Source organism: Ambystoma mexicanum, chromosome 9 (genome assembly GCF_040938575.1).
Source record: "Ambystoma mexicanum isolate Mex_15411 chromosome 9, UKY_AmexF1_1, whole genome shotgun sequence".
Lineage (NCBI taxonomy): Eukaryota > Metazoa > Chordata > Amphibia > Caudata > Ambystomatidae > Ambystoma > Ambystoma mexicanum.
The window spans coordinates 1,502,188,110-1,502,211,475 of NC_090931.1; the positions used below are offsets into that span (position 1 = coordinate 1,502,188,110).

The window sequence follows — 23,366 nt, forward strand, 5'->3', positions numbered from 1 at the left end:
CTTGACGGCCATTTTGAAATGCATGGGATTGTGGGCTATCTTCCCAGTCTCTGTGGTTCTTGGCAAGTGATTGTCAGACAGACACCGGCATCCAAACCAGGAATGATGTATCGTACCTCAGAGCACTCCATGGGCCCTGCTCTTTAACCAACATCCTATATGGAAACAGTGTCCCACAATGTTCATTTGTATCTGTGGTGCCATTCTGAGTACATTTCATGGGGTTTGGTGTCCCAACATGGTCATTACAGGCAATTCATCATTGGTGAAAAAGCAACGCTTTCAATGCAATGGGCCTCATTATGAGTTTGTCGGTGTGACCAAAAACAGTGGTAATGCCGTGGTAACGGAGTAACTACTGCATTACTGCCGCATTACCGTACCACCAAACTATGGATTTGGGGGTAAGGTACAGGACAAACCTCCAGTAACGCACAAAAACAGTTAAATCTGCAAAATTACCGCTGACCCCATGGACTTCAATAAATGGGAACTAACAACACCTACCATCACTTGAAAACCGGCGGTGATTCCGCTGGACAAAGTGGTGGTAACGGTAAATCCATTTGGTGATATTTTGGCAGATTTACAGCCAAACTTGTAATGAGGCACAAGGTTCTGACACTTGTCTCAAATCAGGACCAAGAGTGCTCAGCAAAAGCATGGAAGTAGTGCCAGCCGGCCAGATGAGGTTCCAAGAAAAATCAAGGTTTACCCGTCTCTCGAAGACTGGCTGCTCAAAGTGAATTACACCAGAGAAAGTGAAATAGGACTTCCCAGTGACATGACACACTGACAAGAGCGTGGCCTGCATCTAATACGCAGAAACGCGTCTCTCATCGCAAAGCAAACTCTTCAATACTTAGAAGCAGTTCTAAACACTGTCAATGCCTATCTGTCTCCCTCTTCAAAATATCCTCAACCCCCCTGATGAGCAGAGTTTTAACACCATAGAAATAATGTCTTGCTATTGGAAATCACACACATGCTTTGGATGTGATGCGTGATACCACACTGTGGTGCACCCACTATTTTTCCCTACTCTTTGATTCCTATTCTCATTGTGGCCACTTTTGTTTGGAGCACAGACCTATTTTTCCCCAGTTTGACCATGGCCCACGGTCTCCAGAGACCAATCCATTTTCCTCAATTGAGTGACTTTATCACAGCTGTAACAGTACAAAAGTAGAATAAACATAAGTGTATGATGATCCGTTGTGAACTAGGTCAAATAAGCACTTAGCAAACAGTTCATACTTCATTTATAAAGTTTAAAAAATGTATATTTCAGTAAAATAAGTGTTGGCAGATCCTGCTCATAAGCAGAGATATTCAATGTTTGAGTCCCATGGTGGGGAACCAAGATTACAAGTAACAGACTACTCTCCCAATTCATAGTAATTGCACATTATTTGCTCACCTGTGGAACTGCTGGCGTGTCGCTTTCTCTCAATGTTTTCATCATGCACTTTTATGCGTAATCCTGTTAAAGAGGTAATGCAATGGCAGAGTATGATTCCACATAACAAACATAATGAGAGCCATCACACGGCCAGAACCAGATGAAGGTGACTCAAGGGTGCACATAGATTATACAAAGCACACCTATGTATGTTCTATAAACATAGTAAACTCAAAATGTATTTATTTAAATAAAGGATAGCACATGTGTCTCTGCATTGAACCTGCTAGGGATAGGATTTGCGCCTTTGTGGATGCGCATAATAAATAATGTAATGTAATAGTTCCCTCTTGTTAACAACTCAATCCTACGATTCCCAGTAAATACACATGATTTGCTCACCTGTGGACCTGGGGGTGCTTTGCCTTCTCTCAATGCCCTGTTCTCCACCATTGCAATAAATCGCTTCATCCTCTTTTATGAAGAATTCTGTTAAATAAATGATAAAACGCTAAATATGCTACTGCGACATGAACCAGTGTCCTCTTGTTAACATCTAAGATGGATGATTCTCAGTAATTACACAAGCTTTGCTCACCTGTGGGCCTCCTTGGGCTTTGTTGCCTCTCAATGTCTTGATCGTCACCCCAATATGGGGTGTCATCCTCTTTTAGGCAAATTATTTCATATTCTGTGATATAATAATAAAAAGAGAAGTATAACAGATGGCAAAAGGATTCGTCAATGAGGTTTTTGTCTGTGAAAAAACAAAATGTGTAGTAAGAGGAATGCATTTGTTAACAATATATCAGACACCTGTATATTTAGCTGGGCTGTGCTGGCCTGGCCTGGGGGAGATCTGATCACTTGCACATGTCAGATAAAGGGCAGGGCAAAGAATGAGATATACAATCACATGCTACACATCTACCGTCCAATCGTAGCAGAGAGCTATGGAGAGATTCAATCAGCCTGTACACTCCTTCCAGAATCTGTTCATGGATGGGTGAAACAAAGGATTTAATCAGCCATACACTTCTATCAAAGACTACTGATAAGGGCTGGATGAAACAGAGAGATCCAATCACCCTGTACTGTCATATCAGAGTCTACTCAAAGCCAGCAGAGTTTGAGATTTGATTACTCTGTACGTGTTGATAATGTCATGTACTAGTAACTATGGATAGAATGGCAAGCCTCCCCGTGAAATGTAATCCTTTCATAAATTCTCAGAATTTGTTCATGTGCTGAAGTGGTGAAACTACACACATGTCTACTTTATATAACTAGATATCATACAGAGTGGGTCCATCTAAGTTCCACTAGTGAAAACACCAGAGCAGACGTGAAACCACTCAGAGCTGAGAAGCGACCATGTGTTGCTAACTGACCACAACAAGCAACATACCAACTCAATAACTAACTGCAACCAGCAATTCATCTACTTAGAAACGTCCGCTGTGACCAGTAGCATGACAGCTCACAGACTGTGCTCCACTATTAATGGGTCAACTGGAAAACTAACCATGACTGACAAGTCTCGGGAGGATAGCTCAGAGGCAACATGCTCACCTTGGAAGCAAGTCGACACGGAGCAACACAGGTTCCATCCCCAGGTCCGTGCTTAGAAACCTTTGGGTATTAAGCGCGTTATAAATAACCTATCATATCAATTCCACAACTCAAGAACATCTGTAGCACACTGGGATGGGATCATTGACTGACGACAACCAGCAACAACTCAGGAACATCAGTAATTCCGCCATGAAGAGCAACTTGTCAAATCACTAAGCACAACCTGAATGAACAAATAAATAGACTGTTTGGACATAGAAAATCATAAAAGGCATAAGAAGTCCAAATAAAACACATCTATGAGAAATGTGGTACCATAATTAAAATCCTGAAATCACCATAGTCAATAGAATCATCAGCTCTCAAGAAGCGGCGCGTGTGGTGCAAAGTACCACCCCACGTTTCTTATATGCTCAATATAACTCTAACTGCACTGTTCAGAAAGCGTTGTAACCGCAAGCAACAGAGTCATTTTAAGATAAAATAGGGCAGGGAGGCATTTTGTAAACTTATGAGATTTTAGCAGAGGAATTAACGTCTAAGACCCCTGTCTATTTTTTTATTAGAAAAACATAATGTAAAGCTTGGTCTCTACCTGCCCCAGGAGAGAGGTTTGGTTCCTCGCTTAAGGTTTACCCAGTAAGCAAGTTAGCCCCCTCCCCCAAAGCCCAACCGGAATTTGGTCAGCCAATGCCTGGATAACAAATATTGATCACTTTGGTTAGACTTATTAATTATAAATTGTGCAAGATTCCGCTTGCTGTGCATGTGCAACTCTCCGTCCTCTTTCAGCACTGTCAATCTCTCATCGGTGAGCATGTCTTATATCAATCACCTTTCGCTATTAAGTCTGGTGATTTGCACAGATAAGTGCTACCCACAGCAAGTTCAGCAAATGCGAATCCCAGCTAAGGGGTTTTTAGTGCAAAGTTGCAAGTCAGTACGCCATTAAAAAATAAAACGTGCAAGTGTAGTGGACAAGTTCAATCATATGGATAACAAGAATGACATGGGTCTCGTTTGCCGTCTCCTGAGATGAAGCGTTGACCAACCTCACTATGAATTGCAAAGTTGGCCAACCCATTAGGGATGCCCAATACCGGTTTCAAAATGATAACTTCTTGCCATTGAATTTGGGCTAGGAAGAGATCCCTTATCGCTCAGATGCATACATACCTATACTCTTCGCTTTGGTCTTATAAACTCGCAGGACCCCTTTTAATGGTTCTTTCCCAAAATGTTTCACAACCCTTGCAATGCCTGCATTTTCCTGGGTCATATGTACTGCTTGCTTACAAATATGATATAAGGCTGTCAGTTGCTGCAGAAATACTACTGCAAGATATGTAAAACATGTAACCCTGTAACTAAATGTATGGTTCATATTACGTATTATTGCGTGTAGGTGAGAATCATACACTTCACCACTGGTAACCTTTGAATCACTGCTTTGGGCACGTCCTGGTTTTGTGCAATCAGAACTTTTTCCAGTGCATTAGCATAAGTGGCACAGGACTCATCCCTGGCACACTCCCCATGCGACTCTAAGAACTCTAATGCACTCACCCCCTCTGCAAATATAACAAAGGCTACATTTTCAGTCTGGAGTAACTTCATTATTCCCAAGAGTGGGCGGAGTATAGACATGACCATCAGGACCGTCCACAAAATAGAACGGTAGCCCAGACGGAATGTCGACGAGAGATCCATGAAGGCCAGGTACAATGGTTGCCGCTGTATATAAAATTAGGGTGTCCAGTCAACTCGTCGAAAAAAAACTGGTCGACTGCAATTTGGTCGACGCAATTTGGTCGAAAACCAAATGGTCGATTTTTTTTTAATTTATATATTTATTTTTCGGGTTTTCGTTTAGTTAAAAAAGGGGTTTTTAGAGAAAAAAAGGAGGTTGGGGAGGACCCCCCCAAAAAAAAAGGGTTAAAATAAAAAAATAAAAAATTTCGACCATTTGGTTTTCGACCAAATTGGTTCGACCATTTGTCTGGTCGACCAATTTTTTTCGACGAAATGTCTGGCAACCTAAAATTAGCACTTGCTCCATTGACCCCAGGCCAGCTCTGCGGCCTGCAAAGGGGCACGATGCTCACTAACAACAATTAATGTGTCGCCTCACTAACTATACCTCACATGCTTCAACTAACAAGACACAAAACTCAATGGATTTGTTTATTAAGTAGCCAAAAGAGATAAACACACTAACCACATCTTGCAGGTATCCGCAGAAATTATCGCCAATAAATTTTCGAATGAAGAAATTACTGCATCTTTTTTCCGGAATGTTGGGAATTTTTTTTTAAATATAGGGGTGGAGTGGAACATGGGTACGAGTTAAGGTGGGGGAGACGGAGGGCGGGGGGTCTCTCACTGTATTATTTTTTTTAAAAATGCACTAATTTCTCCTTTTGAAATTTCTATAGACATCCCATCTTACAATGGATCCACTCACTATCTCACCAAAACTGTGCCCATTCACTACCCAAACATGGATACAATTGTGACAACCTACTAACCATTAGCAACATAGTACCAGCTCACAGCCTGACCGCAACCAACAATGTGTCACTTCTCAAACCAACCATGGGCTCCACTGTCTCAAAACCTCAACTCGATAACGAACAAAGCTGTCAACATTTCCCCTCACTTGTCCATCAAACATGCAAAGAAGGGTCACCTCGCCACCCAGTACTTGGAATGGAAGAACCAGAGAGCATGTATATCTTACCAGAGTCTGGGTCCATGCTGCGTCCTCCTGCTTCCTCGCCAAGATTATCAATGAAAATAGAAGTTGGGTCTTCATCTTCCCTCAAGCAAATGACAATATTTAAAAACAAAAATCAACTCTGATGTGTTTTAGAAACCAAGGAAAAAGTGGCTTAAAAATGTTTTTATATTTGTATTAAACCAACAGCACTGTCCTCCGCTAAAGCACTTCATTGGCTATGAAGTTAGACAGAACAGCATTGCAGAGTAGCGTAATGAAGCAAATCCATTGAAGTGGATGTTCTCAGGTTTGCACCATTTAACATGGCTTGTCTTGGCCAATTCTTGTTCAATAGATGGGGTTTAGAGCTTAGGGGCCTTTACAATACATTTGAAATCAGACTAGCGCAGATAACACACACCCTCCTCCTTACCTGTACTAAAACAATCATTTCTTTCTCCTCGTTCTGTTTTTCGAGGACGCTTGAAGTTCAGGTGGCCGTCTCCATTCATGCTGAATAACTTCTCTGGACCTCTAATGCTGTCACCTGTGGCATAAGAACAACAATCCATGACTCCCACCAGCTGCAAAAGATTCCCATCCTGCTTTTATGCCCAAGTCCCTTCTGCTGTCTTTCTGCCTGCTACACGTCTACAACAGATTCAGAGTTGGTGAAAGGAACCAAGTCCTTCTATTCTCTGTGCACCTCAAGGACAGGAGGACAGCCAGACATATGAAGATGTCTCCCACCACTGTTTAAAAGAGGTCCAGAGAGGGGAGAAAACAAAGACACCATAAACAGAATGGAAGAGATCAAACAATTACACATATATAGACTATGTTGAAAGCTATTAAAATATGTAAAAAAAGAAATCAACTCTCCAGCCGCTCCCCATGTCAAAGAGCTATTCTAACCAAACCTGCCTTGCTCAACGGTCACTTCCAAACCATAAAAACATTTCTGTGGCAGAAGAGAAAACTTCTTCCAATGGACACTCATCTTAATCAGAAATGGCATCACTCAGCCTTTGGTTGCCCCAAAAAATTCAACACTGAAAAGAAAGTGTCTTCCCAGTACCACCAGTATAATGTGTCCAGGCAAACAAGCATACATTTCAGACAGCATACAATCCCTACAGCAGGGCATTTTCCCCATATACCATCACCCCATGTCAAGTACTGACTGGCTGCTCCCCACCATCATGTGGGTAGTCCCCAAAGTCCTCAATGTGTGCTCTTTATCCCAAGTTTAACTGCACACACTCTAAAAAAGGCAGATATTACCCTCATTAAAACAACAAGTGTTGAGCCCACAAAGGCAGAACTAAGACAACCAATAGCCAACCTTTCAAATCACTTCCAAAGCAGCAGCCCCACTATTCCAAAAACATATCAACTAACTGTCATTTCCACACAAGATCCAATAGGATTCCAGCAAAGGACATACATCAGACTTAGCCCCAATGAACATCAGCAATGCCTTCCTTACTAGCTCAGATCAAAGTCTTTGTGCTCAAATATTGCTGCTGGGCTCGGTACATAGTAAACCATCAACAGAATATTCCATCCCATCCCAGACTGTTTGGGCTAATGTGGTCATTTCCATGGAATGGCCTCCCCATCCTAACTTTTGGGGGTAGCGAGCCACCAAGGGGATCCTGCATACCTGCTACTTCTGTGAGAAACCGGAGGGTATCCTCACTCGTATTCCCCATGGATCTTCTTCTCAGGTGGCCAGGGAGAGGCCATCGCTTAGGATCTTGACCCTGGGGGTGGAGACGTGAGGGAGGATCACCTAGGTGGAGGGTCCTTGGAGATTGGGAGTGGGTTGCCCATAGGTGAGAGGTAGTATACTCCTTTCTCTGTAGGAGCATGAAGCAGGTCAAGTAGTCTATACCTTCTTAAATCAATGCTAGTGCCACATTTGTATGCAGGATCAGTTATACTACCAAGACCACTTTGCTTGAACCGTCAGAAACTGCGTCAAGTGTATCATTGCATAACACATGAAATACAGTCTTTTCATCCTCGGTCAAGAATACAAGCTTAATTTTAGTCTGCAAGCCAGCACAGTTTCCCCGAGAAACGGTCCTTTAACTCAGGCAGCTGCGCCAGGTTCTCCCATGGATCCATCTGACTACCATCACCTGGTTGTAGGGTCCTTTATCAATTCTGCATGGGATTATGCCTAGAACCCATAAAATGGGCCTTCCCTCTATCTTGCTGGATTCCCACTGTGGTGGACCTTATTTTTGCAAACAGAAAAAAGACACAATCACACCACTTTGCCGCTCTCTGCACATGTTGCCAGTGAGATGCCAACTCATCCTCTGCCTTGTTTTCAAGTCTGTACATGGGACTGGCACCTGCCTGAATTATCCTGTACATTCTCAGTCAAAATTGGACTCCTCCAACCAGCCTCTCCTGACAATACGATTTGCCATTCAAGCCCTGCATTTGTGCAATCAATTCTCTCCGTGTGGAGATTATCTGCATGACCAACCTCCTGACTTTCCATAAGACCCTTCATTTCTGCCAAAAGCCTTATGTGTAATCATTCACCTGGTACCATACCTCACGTTTCTCCAAGTGATTATATCCTCATGCCAAGATATAATCTTATAGTGTGTGGGGTTGCGCATGCCTGTGCCTGAGTCTCCCATTCTCTGTTAGGGGAGTGTATAGCTATCTGTGTTTCTGTGAGTGAGCCTTGGAAGCAGGAATATATGCCTAAACATGACCGTCCATTCACAGCTAACGCACCATCCATAACGTGAATTCTCTCCACATCCCGGCTGTCAGTGGGAATCATGGCTTGCATTTCTTTGGTTCTTAATGAGAAGACAGTGGTGACAATGAGGGGACCTGTTAATGAAAGAAAACAGACATTAATTATTCTTCTACTTGGCTTTGTGTAATGAAGATAATCATTTGTCATTTACCAACAAGCCTCTATTGGATGACAGTACTTAACTCCATGTCACTGAAGATGCTATACACAATCTTAATAAAACACTTCTGTCCCATTCTCACGACATCACATTTGAGAGTTTACTTTAGAGTTGGCAGCTGGCCATTCCGTCTTGCCTTATTGGTGAATAGTTTCATTTTTGGTTCCTAGGTGGCTCACGCCACCCCTCGGAAAGTGCAATCTCACACCTCATCAAACCTGCCTTCTCTTCAATACTCATCACATTTCCTTGCCAGCTGAGGTGGTGCACTTGGAAGCCGATGATGGACTGGCCGTATGGGATAGCAGGATTTTTCCTAGAGGGTTGTTGGGGATAGGGCCGGTTTGGTCCCTTCCAGTGCCATAGAACTGTGGAGGGAGCAGCCTATGTTTCACTTGTGAATGTGGGTTTCTATTTGGACGTTTCCAGGCTCTGACCCTCCTCCAGGCCCCACCAGTCCTGGGTGGCAGACGAAAAAGGCATGGTCAGTGCACTTCATCTGTGGACCTTACATCTGAGGGTACTGTTTGTGTAATCCACTTTGTGTCCTTAATCTCAGTCTGCTGGGCCTACTTTCTAATTTTACCACATAAATTAATACACTTTTGGGGAGGGCCAGCTGTGCACATTTAAATATTTGGATGGATTATAACAGGGCGACACACACCGGACCAGGACCCTTGGTCTTAGCCTTGGATGTAGCGCGCAATTGGAATACTTTCTCTTTATTTTCTGAGGATTCAATTTGAAATGGCACACAACCCGTCTCACATCCCCTTTTACAAATATCCTGGGTCACAATGGACCATGAACCAGGCTGGTAGGTGGGAATGCAATATTTATTTTAAAATTCAAAGAAATCACACACATTTTTATATTGGGCAGCAATCACCAATGGGGTGATAATTACAAAGTAAATCACTGAAATACACTTGGCTAACCTTCTACCAGAACAGATCCAGAGCACAAATGAATAGGAGCACTTTTTCAATTTGGATAGATAACACCAGAGTTACAATTTCCCCCTGCAATGTTCCCTCAACCCACAATTAATCTAATTCTGAGTGGATAGAATGAAGCAGCAGTTGGTCAGGCATAGGTGGCAGCAAACAGAATCAAAATCCGACCTTCCCTCACAAAATAAGAAGCAAAACCCCTTTGCAATAGCATAAAATGACACTCGGATATTGACAAATAAATAATTAATGTGCGGTTAAATCTATGAGGCAAAGATGATTTCTCACGATAGCAGGAAGGTATAAACACTGACAATCACAAGGCAAGGTATCAACAAAGGCATACAGTTCAAAAGCAAGTTGAAAATAAGAACACAATGCAGCCAGAATCACGCCTTGGAAAGTTGCATTTTACACAGATGCATTTTTTAAATGGCACAAAAGATTTTTAAGAAAAATGGGTGAAATACTCCAAATCGGAATGCGGTTTTTGGGCTGGGGGTAGATTCACATCACAGGGACAATATAGAAGTGAAGGGATGGCTATAGCTGAGGAACTGGATGAGATTTGCAAGATAACAGGAGGTTTGGCTTTGGTAAAATGAAGCCATGAAAGAGAAAAAAAAAATCGGTTTGGAAAGAAAAAGACAAAGGGCCTCATTACGACCCTGGCGCTAATAGGTTAACGGCGCCGTAAAAGGCTGCGGTGCCGTTAACACATTAGCGCCTTACTACGAAGTCCCTTTGAGGGACCCAACCTGAACGGCTGGTCTAGACCAGCCGTTAAAGTAGGGACCCGCAAAGGGACCTTGGTGCTAAGTACGGTACCGCAATTTGCGGCTTCCCCAGTCCCATTGAGCCCTATGGGCCAAAAATGGGAATGGGGAAGGGCCAATGTTCAATGGGGAATTACCGCCCCGCCAACCTTGGAATGGGGTGATAATTCCCCATTGAACATTGGCGGACTCGTTACAATACCGGCACCAACCATGGTGCTAATAGCGCCATGGTTTAGCGCCAGTATCGTAAGGAGGGCCAAAGTTTACTTATGCTAGTTTATCAAGTAGATAGCACTGCCCGTGAAACAGGTTAAGTTGGCCGCATTAACCCGCTCCATGCCACGTGTCTCTTTATGTGGAAATTAATTAAATTATTCAAAATATTGCTAAGGGGTTACTAGATGGGGGGAATGAAAGAATGACGCTAACACTAGGAAATCACAGACAAGATGCGCAGAGAATTCTGACAGTTGGATACATTACCAAGGCATGGATAGGATTGCTTAGAGAGTGGAACAAAGACAAAGGGTCAAGATGGGGTAGGCTATATTGCTATGGGATGGGGAAATACTCACAGTCCACACTTGAGTTTGGGATTTAGGACAGTCAACCGGGTTCTGGTCACCGCACGGCAGGCGCCTCTTACAGCAAACAGCTGGGCAAGTCTGGTCGCTGAATGGCAAAGGTACTGCGGGCATGCAGGTAATGGACACAAAAATCCGGTCTGGTCACAGGATGCTGCCCAAAAGGGTACCACAGCTTTTCCCATGGTTCTTGGTTTTCTTTTTTGGGGGGGATTTTTGGATGAAGGCCTTGCTGGAATAGGTTCAGCTATGCTTTGGCCTTGCAGTGGGATCTGGAATCTGGCAAGATGAATGTTGAATATCAGGATACGCAGGCGCTGGAAATTCAGGAGAGAGTGTCTCCAGAGTTCTGTCAGGCTCCCATATTTATAAGGCATCTTGACATCATAGAATATATGGTGGGGCAGGCTTAAGCTAGGCACGTCTCTAATAACTGGATTGGACAGGGGTGATAGTTACCGCCTTCCTGTCAGCTGGATGCACTTTTTAGAGACATGACATCAGCTTTATGATGTGGGTTTACTATGCATAGGATCATCCCACAGTTACTTTAGCTAAAATCCTGTTTTGACATAAATGGCACATTTTTAAAGTTGTGGCATCTTAACAAAGTATATTTTACGCAGAGCATGGCAGTCCAATGAACAAGTTTGTACGCCACTGTTTCGCCCTTCTAATAGTTTTTCACGATTTTACTGAGAACCGCTTCACCATAAATCCCACACTTTTAGGTGTATGTACATATTATCATAGGGCATATTTCTATACATTTTTAACGTTCCACCATATGTACTTTCCTCGTTATTTACATTCTCCTGGCGTTTGTGTCCCACACATGCTATGGACGGCCGCGATATCTTGTTTAGAAGCCATGAAAATCACATTTAAACTGTACTGTACAACTTTTACATTTCTATGCTGTCCGGTTACAGAATTAAAGGTCTTAAAAGTTTATTCCTCAAATAGTATTTTGAGACAGCCTTTGTCCTTCAACTGGGAAGTTTTTGTTTTCTTCAGCTACCACCAACTGTCAGTTTCAGCCCAGAGTGGCCATGGGGGTTTCCCAGTTTCATTGAATGTTTATTGTCACTTCTACCACTTTACACATTGGTGTCCCAGATCTATTGTCTCAAGCTGAAGCCGAGACAAATGTCTGACGAGCATGTGACATTTCTTTGTGTTGGTCCATTCAATGTTTTCAAAGGTGGCAGTTAACAGGTAGGTGTCCTAGAATCTAGTGTGGCTTCTTTTTGGGGGGGAAGAGGGGCAAAGCCTCTCCTGCTTGTTAGCAACCCCCCAGTAGAAAACCTGTTTGGGCAGATTGCTCCAATGTAGCCAATGCCATTATTTCTTGATTTTATTTTATTTTATTTTGCATCAGAAGCAAGCCTATTGAATATAATATCCCATATGTGTTTCCCAGCACAAACCCCTTCACATTGCTAGGCACGGACAGTGCCTTATCCAACATATACTTTTACAACAGGTATGTTTCTTATTTGCAAAAGTACATTTAAACATGTAATGAAGCCTGCTGCCATGTTCCTTTCAAAAGGTTCCATCTGAAATTTCTACAGTGTTAAATCAACATAGTCAGTTTCTTTTATACAGTACCTTGTTTGAAACACAGATGCACTGAAATTGACATAGGCCCAGAGAGCCAGGGCCTCTTTGAAGCATTATTTTTTTACATTTTGTAGCCCAAAAGTCAAGCGTTTTCCCGCACGGCTGAAAGTAAAACTTCTTTTGATTTCCCAGTTCTGAACAACAGCCGGTCATTCAGGGATACTGCTCTTCTCTTTTGGAGCACAATGTGAATATGGATGGGCATGGCAGGGTCTCACTGAAAAAAGTAGTGCGATGATTAACAGATGAACATAGCTTCAGGGTAGCATCCTTTTTCATGTAAAATATTCCCTTTTTGATGGGAAGCAAGCAGCAGAGCAGCGCTGCTTTTCAATTCACTTCTTTTGGTGCACACAAGAACACACACTGGCACCTTTCTCGGTGTACTCCCTGTTCCAACTCGCCCAATAGGTGTTTGGTAAAATAGTGCAGCCATCATTTTGCAGCTGCACACCGCAGTTTTGATGCGGGGCAATGGTGCGCCAAGGAGCCAGTGCAGCCATTTTGCTGTTGACAGCTGTTGGCTGCAGAAGCGCAGCTTGGTTATCAATGGGAATTCTGCTGAATAGGTCAATGTAGCCCACACCTCTTCCAGCGTAATGACATCTGTTTAGTGTTGTTACATAATTTCGCCAAAGAATCTAAACAGAACCTCTGGAGAACATATGTGTATTTGAGTTTGACTTTCTGCCCCACCGACTGCTTTTATAAGAAAACATAGATCCAATCACTTGTGGAGCATTCTCCATTCCTACATCCTCCAAGCCCCCCCTCTCTTGTTTCATTATTGCATTGACTAATTTCCTCATCCCTGTCAATTCCTGAACTCCAACCTTGCTACTCTTTTTCCCCCGCTGCAGAACATCCCACTTGATTCGTATGCCATGAAATTCTCTCTCACCTTTCGTGCATGCCCCCTTCTCCTCTCCCCACCTGAATGTCCTCCTTCTCTTGGCTTACCATCTCCAGTTCTGAGCTCTTTCCGTTCTTTTTGTTCCGTCGTTCTCAGTTCCTGGACTCAGCCATCATTTATTCTCTCTCCAGTTCTGATCTCTCATCTCTTTTGCCATTGTTCTCCAGTCCTGATTTCTTCTTCATAAAGAGCACAGCTGTGGGACGCAGTGCAGCTCTGTACTTCAGTATGGGTCACAGGTGTCGTAAATCTCCCCCGTCTCACCTGTGATCGGGATCTCCCTTGTTCGGCCGCAGGACTCTTCCTGTGGATCGTTCGGGTCTTGAATAGGCTCGCCCGAGCCTCGTCAGGTTGCAGGACGAGTTCAGAGTTCCGGGAAGTTTGTGGTTCCAGGGTATCCAGGATAGCGATGAACGAGTAAGTAGGGGGGGAAATCCAGGGACAGGATAAAAGGCAAGGAAGGAAGTAAGAGGATCAAAGGAAACTAAAGTAGAGAGTAAGCACACGTCGGGTCACTACCGAAGATAGCGTTGAGACGCGCGGACCCGCAGGGGCGTGACCAATTTATAGTACGTGCCACGACGTGAAAGCTACTGCGTAACACGTAGCTTGGTACGGCCATGTTGGGAGGAACAAGGAGTACAAGCCCTTCGTGACAATGACCATGAGGTCCAGAAGCGGCAATTTCGCCGGGTCATGACAGCATGCCCCCTCCGAAGACTGGTTCCTCCAGGCTTGCCTGGGTGAATAAGATGGAATCTTCTGAGCAAACGAGGGGTCTTTAAATTAGAAACTTGTTCCTATGTTCTCTCGCTAGGGGGGTAGCCTTTCCACTCGACCAGATATTGTAGTCGACCCCTCCTATACCTGGAATCACATATCCTGGACACCTCATATTCCAACTGTTCGTCCACAACAACAGGTGTGGGTTTGAAGGGTTTTCGAGTAGAACTAACATAGGGTTTCAACAGGGAAGGTATGGAAGACTGGATGTCACGTCCGCTCCCTCTAGGGGGCGGCTCACGTGGACTTTCTGGCACAGGTGGAGGAGACGAATTTCATGCATCGCCTCTACCCCCTCCAACATGGCGATAGCAAGGAAAAGCAGCGCTCCAGCCTTCCGAATCCGACAGTGTCGGATGACTCCGCCCCCAACCTCGCAGAATGGATTTCCTTCGGCGGCGTCTTCGGTCCAGCGCGTTGCTACTGCTTTCAGAGGCCACGCTCCGTGAGTTCGTAATTCAAGGATTACTCTCTTTACCCTTAGAATACTCAGCTTGTCTGTAATCTTTCAACCGTCTCTCCCTTTTCTCACTATTAGACTCCTCTACCCATGGTCCTCTTCCCTACCCGCTCTCCATACACTTACACCGAAGGCATTGATTCTACACTCTGCAGTACGTATAGTTCCGTACCCGCCCCCAGCATACAACATACTTTTATTCATTCCAAAACTAATCTTTCTCCATTCTTCAGTCTCTTCTGCAAAGACAGGGAGTTACTTTTTACCACGCGCTGAACAGAATACAACCTCCGTGCAAGCCGTCTTACACCCCCTCAACAGACATTCAGATTTAAAGGTATATCGCTCACCAGAGTCCTTCAGCAGCAATCTCTCCCTTTTCTAAACACCATCTGGTTTCTCTCTTCAGGATAGTTCGCGATCGCAAGTCCAACTCCCGAAGTCACTCCTGGGAATCAAGACTCGCCCATCGCTTCCTTTCAGTTCCTGAAACAACAGGGTTTTTTCCCCCACGAGGGTTTCCCTGACTTCCCCTCCTCGACCTGGGTTTCTCCGGCGCAGGGAGAGGGGGTTAGGTGAGCTTTCCATTCTTCTCTACGAAATTCTACTGGACCAGGTTAGTGTTGTCTTGTTGTTTATCTGATATCTGCAGTAGGGACTGTGAACACCAAACCTTTGGAATAGAAAGGTACATAGATTGTGACAGTTAGCAACGCCAGAAATTTTTCAATTATTTACTGGCCTCACAGTCTTTATTGACAGAATCAGAGGATCCAATATGGAACAACAAATACAACAATTAATGGCAGCGGTTCAGTCCCTGTCATCCGAGGTACAGCTATTAAAGCTAGAGAATACCAGCTTAAAGCAACAGGTGGGTCGAGCAGCCCATAGCTCGGAAGTACCTCCTGGCCCATTACCCACAGGACGTTTCGATGGTAATCCCCATGCAGTCAAGGAATTTCTTGAGTCCTGTTCTGTACAGTCGCCTTTAAGGCAGCCTTTTTCCCGACAGATAGAGACAAGGTGGGCCATATGATTGCCCAAATGTCAGGGGCTGCGTTAGCTTGGGCCACTCCTTTGGTTACCAGTAACAATCCCATGCTTGATTCCTACCCTGCTTTTTGTAACAGCATAAAGAGTATGTTTGGGAGACAGGAGATAACCATTGCCTCACAGGAAAAGTTATTGGATTGTAAACAGGGTAGTCAGGATCTCCTTTCCTATATCACACGCTTTAAGCAACTAGCTTCTGACACGGCATGGGCCGATGAAGCTTTGATGACCATATTCCGAAGAGGACTTTCAGAGGATTTAAAGGACGAGGTGTCCCGAGCCCCACGTCCACATAACATGGCGGAATACATCTCACTGGTTATGCAGTTAGACTATCGACTGCAAGAAAGACAGAAGGAAAGAAGAAAAGGAAAGAGCAGACAAACCACCGAAGGTACCCTGTCTCCTATTAGACCAGTTCCTTCCGAGGAGCCGATGCAAATAGGCAATACTAGAGGTCCTTTATCTGTGGGTGAACATACAAGAAGGCGTACTCAGGGTCTTTGTATGTATTGTGGAGAGAGCTCTCACTTGGTTAAGGAATGTCCCCATACTCCCCCTAGGAAGGCGGGAAACGCCAGCGCCCGACCGTAAGGGGAACGACGGTGCAGGGTTCCAGAGTTACTAGTTCCCTTCAAAGCATTCCCAGGGTTCAACAAGATTTATCCACAGAAAACCAGATGATAGTACTTGAAGTTACGCTAGCCTGGGGTAGCACAAGATTGGAAAACGTGCCCGCACTTATCGATAGCGGAGCCGCAGGAAACTTTTTAGATGACACCTTTGCTACTAAACAGGGGATTCCAAAAGTACCCAAGGCGTTAATGATCCCAGTTGAGAGTGTGGACGGTAGCCCTCTTACTTCCGGTCCCATAAAAGACCACACTTCTCCTATCACGATGACTATAGCGGCACATCAAGAGATCCTGAAATTAGATTTAATCAAGACTGCACATTATCCTGTAATCTTAGGACTGCCATGGCTGAGATTTCACAACCCCTTTATTAACTGGAGAGCAGCAACTCTTTTTTTGGGATCAGAACATTGTGTTCACAACTGCCATAACTTAGTCACCTCCACCTCCAAGAACAAGCACTCTCAGGAGTCTTTTAGTGTCTCAAATAAGATTCTTAACGAAGTAAACACTCTTCCTTAGGAATATCAGGTATTCCACCAGGTCTTTGCAAAAACAGAATTCACCGAATTACCACTTCACCGCAGAGATGACTGTTGTATCGATCTAATTCCAAATAGTCCTCTTCCCTTTGGCCGCATGTACATATTGTCCGCCAAGGAAAAAGAGGCACTGAAGGAATATCTGAAGACAAATCTAGAAAATGGCTTAATCACAGAATCCACCTCTCCTGCAGCGGCGTCACTCTTCTTTATTCCAAAGAAAAACACCACCGAGTTACGTCCCTGCATTGACTTCAGAGGATTAAATAAGATCACAGTGCCGGACAAGTATCCCATGCCGCTTATCCCGGATATCTTGGAAGCGCTTAGAGGAGCTAGACTCTACACTAAACTAGATCTACGCGGTGCTTATCACCTCATCCGCATAAGAAAAGGGGACGAATGGAAGACCGCCTTTCGGACACCATTTGGTCATTTCCAATATAGTGTAATGCCATTTGGATTAGCCAATGCCCCGGCAATATTCCAAAGGTTTATGGACCACATTTTTGCAGATATAGCCCTACATTTTGTCATTGTCTATTTAGATGACATTTTGGTATTTTCATCCACTCTTGCAGACCATGTCATTCATGTTAAAGAAGTCTTACACAGACTACAGAAGAACCATCTCTTTTGTAAATTAGAGAAATGCGAATTCCATAAAGACAAAGTGGCATATCTAGGGTATATTCTGTCCGATCAAGGAGTCTCCATGGACCCCTCAAAGGTGTCAGCTATCCTTGATTGGCCAGCCCCCAAGTCAGTTAAAGAAATACAGCGATTTCTTGGCTTCGCAAATTTCTACAGGCGCTTCATTCCTCATTTTTCTACCCTCACCCATCCCATCACTCCTCTGCTAAAGAAAGGGGTTGTGTTTCGGTGGACAAATGAAACTCAGGAATCCTTTCAGGAGCTAAAAGCTTTATTTACTAGAGCTCCTATTTTGGCAATGCCGGATCAGCTTCACCGATTCATAGTGGAATCAGATGCTTCAGACCAGTGTATTGGAGCGGTTCTGTTACAACCGGACGCCAGGGGGTTCGAAAGACCCATTGCTTACCTATCGAAGACTCTGTCCCCGGCAGAAGTAAATTACACGGTTCTCGAGAAAGAGTTGCTCGCGATCAAGAGGGCTTTTGAAGAATGGCGTCATTTGCTTTTGGGAGCATTATTTCCTATTGAAATAAGATCCGACCATCACAACCTCCGAGCACTACAATATGCCCAAACTAACAACAGTAGACAAGCTAGATGGGCGCATTTTTTTTCACCCTTTCGGGTTACATTCACTTTCATACCGGGCAAGACTAATCTCAAAGCGGATGCTTTATCCCGCAGTAATCCACTAAAAGGAGCTCCCTTTCAGCCTGAACCTATGTTTCCCAACCTGGTCACAGTGCCTGTTGTCCATTCTTTTCTTCAAAAGGTAGCACAAAGGACGAGGAATCTAGACTTGGATCAGGACGATTCCCTGCGAGAACTAGGTCTTACTGCTGATCGGGGTCTTCTTTTCAGAGAAGACAAGATGTACCTTCCCGATCAAGAACTACAATTAGAGGTACTTAAAATGTGTCATGACTCCAAGGCAGCCGGGCATAGAGGTACTCTCAATACTACAGAACAAATTCAACGACACTTCTGGTGGCCGACACTTCGCAAGGATGTAATGGACTATGTCGCGTCTTGTCCGGTGTGTCTACAAACCAAGACCCCTAGGATTTCTCCTATTGGCAAACTTATCCTAACCCAAATTCCTACGAAACCTTGGCAAATAATATCAACAGACTTTATCGTGGATTTACCAAGGTCAGAGGGTTGTAATACCATCATGGTGACGATAGACTCTTTGACCAAATTGGCGCATTTCGTCCCTCTCCCATCTGTTCCATCTGCACCTGTTATGGCCAGGGTATTCGTGGAACGCATTTTTTCACTCCACGGACTACCAGAGGTCATTATCTCGGATCGAGGACCACAATACACGTCACAGTACTGGAAACATGTTTGTTGTTTACTAGGGATCTCAAGGGCGCTCAGTTCAGGATACCACCCTCAGACCAACGGCCAGACTGAACGTTTAAATCAAACCCTGGAAGCATATCTAAGATGTTATATATCAGCTTTACAAGACAACTGGAAGGCTTTACTGCCTATAGCAGAATTTGCCTATAATAATGCGGTTCATACCACCATACGTGTTAGTCCTTTCTTTAGTACATTTGGATTTCATCCGGAGGTGTACCCATCGACTGTTCCCACGGACACTTCCTTTCCGGATTTAGACGGGTTAATCACCTCCATTCAACAAGGACATCGAAATGCACAGGTAGCTCTAAAGGATGCTCATGAACGCTATAAAATACAAGCCGACAAACATCGGAGTCCCACGCCTTCCATTCAAGTTGGTGACAAGGTCTGGTTGTCGAGTAAATATCTCCCCAAGAGTTTGAAACCTTCAAAATTATCGCCGAGATACTTTGGACCCTTTTTGGTTCTTGAAAATAAAGGCCTAGCTGCTTTCAAGTTACGTCTCCCTTTTTCTTGGAACCGCATACACCCTACATTTCATGTTTCTCAGTTGAAGCCTGACGTACAATCCCGATTCCATGTGTCCAAGAAGGGAACTCCCCCTCCGGTCCTGACAAGTGAAGGACCAGAATACGAAGTCTCCTCGATCTGTGATTCACGCTATAGAAGAGGGGTGCTACAGTTTCTTATAGACTGGAAGGGATATTCTCAGGCGGAACGTTCTTGGCAACCCGCCTCAGCGGTTCATGCTCCCCGTTTGGTTAGCAGGTTTTACCGCCTGCATCCTGGTAAACCGGGTTTCGTCGCCCTTCGGAGGGGGCATACTGTCACGTCCACTCCCTCTAGGGGGCGGCTCACGTGGACTTTCTGGCACAGGTGGAGGAGACGAATTTCATGCATCGCCTCTACCCCCTCCAACATGGCGATAGCAAGGAAAAGCAGCGCTCCAGCCTTCCGAATCTGGCAGTGTCGGATGACTCCGCCCCCAACCTCGCAGAATGGATTTCCTTCGGCAGCGTCTTCGGTCCAGCGCGTTGCTACTGCTTTTAGAGGCCACGCTCCGTGAGTTCGTAATTCAAGGATTACTCTCTTTACCCTTCGAATACTCAGCTTGTCTGTAATCTTTCAACCGTCTCTCCCTTTTCTCACTATTAGACTCCTCTACCCGTGGTCCTCTTCCCTACCCGCTCTCCATACACTTACACCGAAGGCATTGATTCTACACTCTGCAGTACGTATAGTTCCGTACCCTCCCCCAGCATACAACATACTTTCATTCATTCCAAAACTAATCTTTCTCCATTCTTCAGTCTCTTCTGCAAAGACAGGGAGTTACTTTTTACCACGCGCTGAACAGAATACAACCTCCGTGCAAGCCGTCTTACACCCCCTCAACAGACATTCAGATTTAAAGGTATATCGCTCACCAGAGTCCTTCAGCAGCAATCTCTCCCTTTTCTAAACACCATCTGGTTTCTCTCTTCAGGATAGTTCGCGATCGCAAGTCCAACTCCCGAAGTCACTCCTGGGAATCAAGACTCGCCCATCGCTTCCTTTCAGTTCCTGAAACAACAGGGTTTTTTCCCCCACGAGGGTTTCCCTGACTTCCCCTCCTCGACCTGGGTTTCTCCGGCGCGGGGAGAGGGGGTTAGGTGAGCTTTCCATTCTTCTCTACGAAATTCTACTGGACCAGGTTAGTGTTGTCTTGTTGTTTATCTGATATCTGCAGTAGGGACTGTGAACACCAAACCTTTGGAATAGAAAGGTACATAGATTGTGACACTGGATGTATCTTCTTCCAGGAATCCGGGAGCTTAAGTCGGAAGGAGACAGGATTGATGATCTCCTTTATAGAAAATGGACCATAATAGCGAGGAGCTAATTTGTTTGGTCGTAGATTTCGAGGTAACATTTTCGAGGCTAACCAGACTTGATCGCCAACTGAATAGGAAAGTGATGGTCTTCTCTTAGAGTCTGCATATCTTTTGGTTCGAGTCTGGGCCTGTTCTAACTGATCCTTTGCCTCTCTTTGTAAGTCGATTAGCGTCTGAATCCAAGAGTCAAGGGTAGGTACCGGAGTAGATTCTGGAAGAACTGATGGTAAAACAGACGGGTGATAACCTTGACTCCAATAGAAAGGGCTGATCTTGAGAGCTGAATGATCTGAGTTATTGTAGGAGAATTCGGCTAAAGGTATGAGGAGAGACCAATCGTCTTGAACCTTGGTGGCAAAACAATGAAGATATTGTTCCAGGGTTTGATTTACTCGTTCTGTTGCCCCATTGGTTTGTGGATGATAGCCTGAAGAAAGGGCACATTGGATTCCTAGAACACGACAGAGATGTTTCCAGAATTGTGAAATATACTGAGGTACCCGATCCAAAATAATCTAGGAAGGAAGGCCATGAAGACGAAAAATATGTTCCAGGAAAATTCCAGCAAGTTCTGAGGAAGATGATAGTTTATACAATGGTGTAAAATGAGCTAGATGAGTGAACAAGTCAATGGTTACCATGATGGTTGTATATCCTCGGGAAGGTAGTAATTCAACAATGAAGTCAGTGGCAATAACTTCCCAGGGTCTGGTTGGCAACGTAGGTTGTAGAAGCAGACACGCCGGCCTCTGATTATCGTATATGTTCTGACTACAAATAGCACAGGTCTTGATGTATTGAACTACACTGGACTTCATCCCTGGCCACCAGAATTGTCTTTGTATAAGACGGAAGGTGTTGGTTACTCCTCAATGGCCGGAGTGAAGAGTATCATGGCATAGATTCATTACCTTCTGTTGAAGTTCTTTTGTCGGAATGACCACTGAATTGTTCTTGAATAAATATCCTTCCTTGATTGTCAGACGCCAGGGATTCTTCTTCGATATGTCCTTCCAGAGTTCAGATAATTGAGTCTGTGCTCTGATTTCTTCCAGGAGATTGATCGCTTGAGCTACAAAGATTGTGGGTGGAAACATTTTAGGATAGATCTTATCCTCCAAGGGAACGTAGTCGGGACGCCGTGAAAGGGCATCAGCAATCAAGTTTTGCGATCCAGGAACATGTGAATTTTGAAATTGATATTGAGCAAAGAAGTAGGCCCATCGAGCTTGTCTACTGTTCCTGCACTCCATGGATTGTAGGACCTGAAGATTTCGATGATCAGTACGGACTTGAACTGGATATTTAGCACCCAGGAGTAAATGTCTCCATTCAGTGAAGGCATGACGAATAGCCTCGTTGGTGGTCAGGGTCCGTGAAGATAAGCAATGGGATGTTCCAAGTTATCATCGGATTCTTGTTTTAAAACTGTTCCAATGGCCTAATTGGAGGCATCAGTTTCCACTAGAAAAGGACGATTTATGTCAGGTTGGTCCAGGATGGGGGCCTGAGTGAATTCTTCTTTCAAGCGTTGGAATGCCTTGTCTTGTGGTATAGACCAGTTAAATGGAACGTCTTTCTTCAGGAGATTAACAATGGGTTGAACAATCTCGGAGAAGGTGGGAATGAATTTCCGGTAGAAGTTGGCAAGCCCCAGGAAGGATTGTATTTGCTTAACAGATGTTGGGGCGGGCCAAGCCAGTATGGCCTTCACCTTTGAAGGGTCCATACTAATTCCTTCTAAACTAAGGACAAATCCCAGATAGTGAACTGATGTAACATGAAACAAACATTTTTCTGGTTTGGCTAAGAGTTGATTTTCACTGAGACGTTGAAGTACTGCTTTTACATGTTCTTCATGTTTCAAGGAGTCCTTGGAGACGATCAATATGTCATCCAAGTAGACGATTACATTGAGAAATAACATGTCAGAGAACACCCTATCCATAAAACGCTGGAAGACTGCGGGAGCATTAGTCAGACCAAAGGGCATGACTAGGTATTCAAAGTGACCAAAGGGTGTTCTAAAGGCTGTTTTCCATTCGTCTCCTTCCCGGATACGGATCGAATGGTAAGCACCTCGGAGATCCAGTTTCGTAAATATCACTGCACATCTCACAGCTTCAAGGATATCCGAGATCAGGGATAGTGGGTATCTGTCTTTCAGGGTGTATTGATTTAGGCCCCGATAGTCCAGGCAAGATCTGAGCTCTTTGGTATCCTTTTTTGGAACGAAGAACAATGAAGCACCAGCTGGTGATTTTGAAGGTCTTATGGTGCCATTCTCAAGATTAGTGTCTAGGTATTCCCGGAGGGCTCTCTTTTCGGGTTCTGAAAGGATAAACATCCTGCCAAAGGGAATCACTGCTGAGGGTTCAATATCTATGGCACAGTCTTCGGGTCTATGTGGAGGTAAGGCTTGAACAATGGCAGTAGAGAATACATCAGCATACCCTTGATAGATCTCTGGACACCTTGGT

General features: G+C 44.4%; 1 protein-coding gene across 4 annotated transcripts in view; it reads right to left on the reverse strand.

The window, feature by feature from the left end:
* LOC138489333 (zinc finger protein 1 homolog) overlaps positions 1 to 23,366 on the reverse strand; it is a 135,954-nt gene that overhangs the window by 98,241 nt on the left and 14,347 nt on the right. For 2 of the 4 annotated variants that reach the window (XM_069617041.1, XM_069617038.1), the window contains exons 3-8: positions 8,460 to 8,561; positions 6,130 to 6,243; positions 5,718 to 5,792; positions 2,001 to 2,093; positions 1,805 to 1,891; positions 1,421 to 1,483 (exon numbers count right to left, since the gene is read on the reverse strand). In XM_069617041.1, the coding sequence (XP_069473142.1) occupies positions 1,421 to 1,483; positions 1,805 to 1,891; positions 2,001 to 2,093; positions 5,718 to 5,792; positions 6,130 to 6,243; positions 8,460 to 8,561 (534 nt within the window). The remainder of the gene's footprint in view (positions 1 to 1,420; positions 1,484 to 1,804; positions 1,892 to 2,000; positions 2,094 to 5,717; positions 5,793 to 6,129; positions 6,244 to 8,459; positions 8,562 to 23,366) is intronic. The other 2 variants (XM_069617039.1, XM_069617040.1) reach the window with 2 other exon arrangements.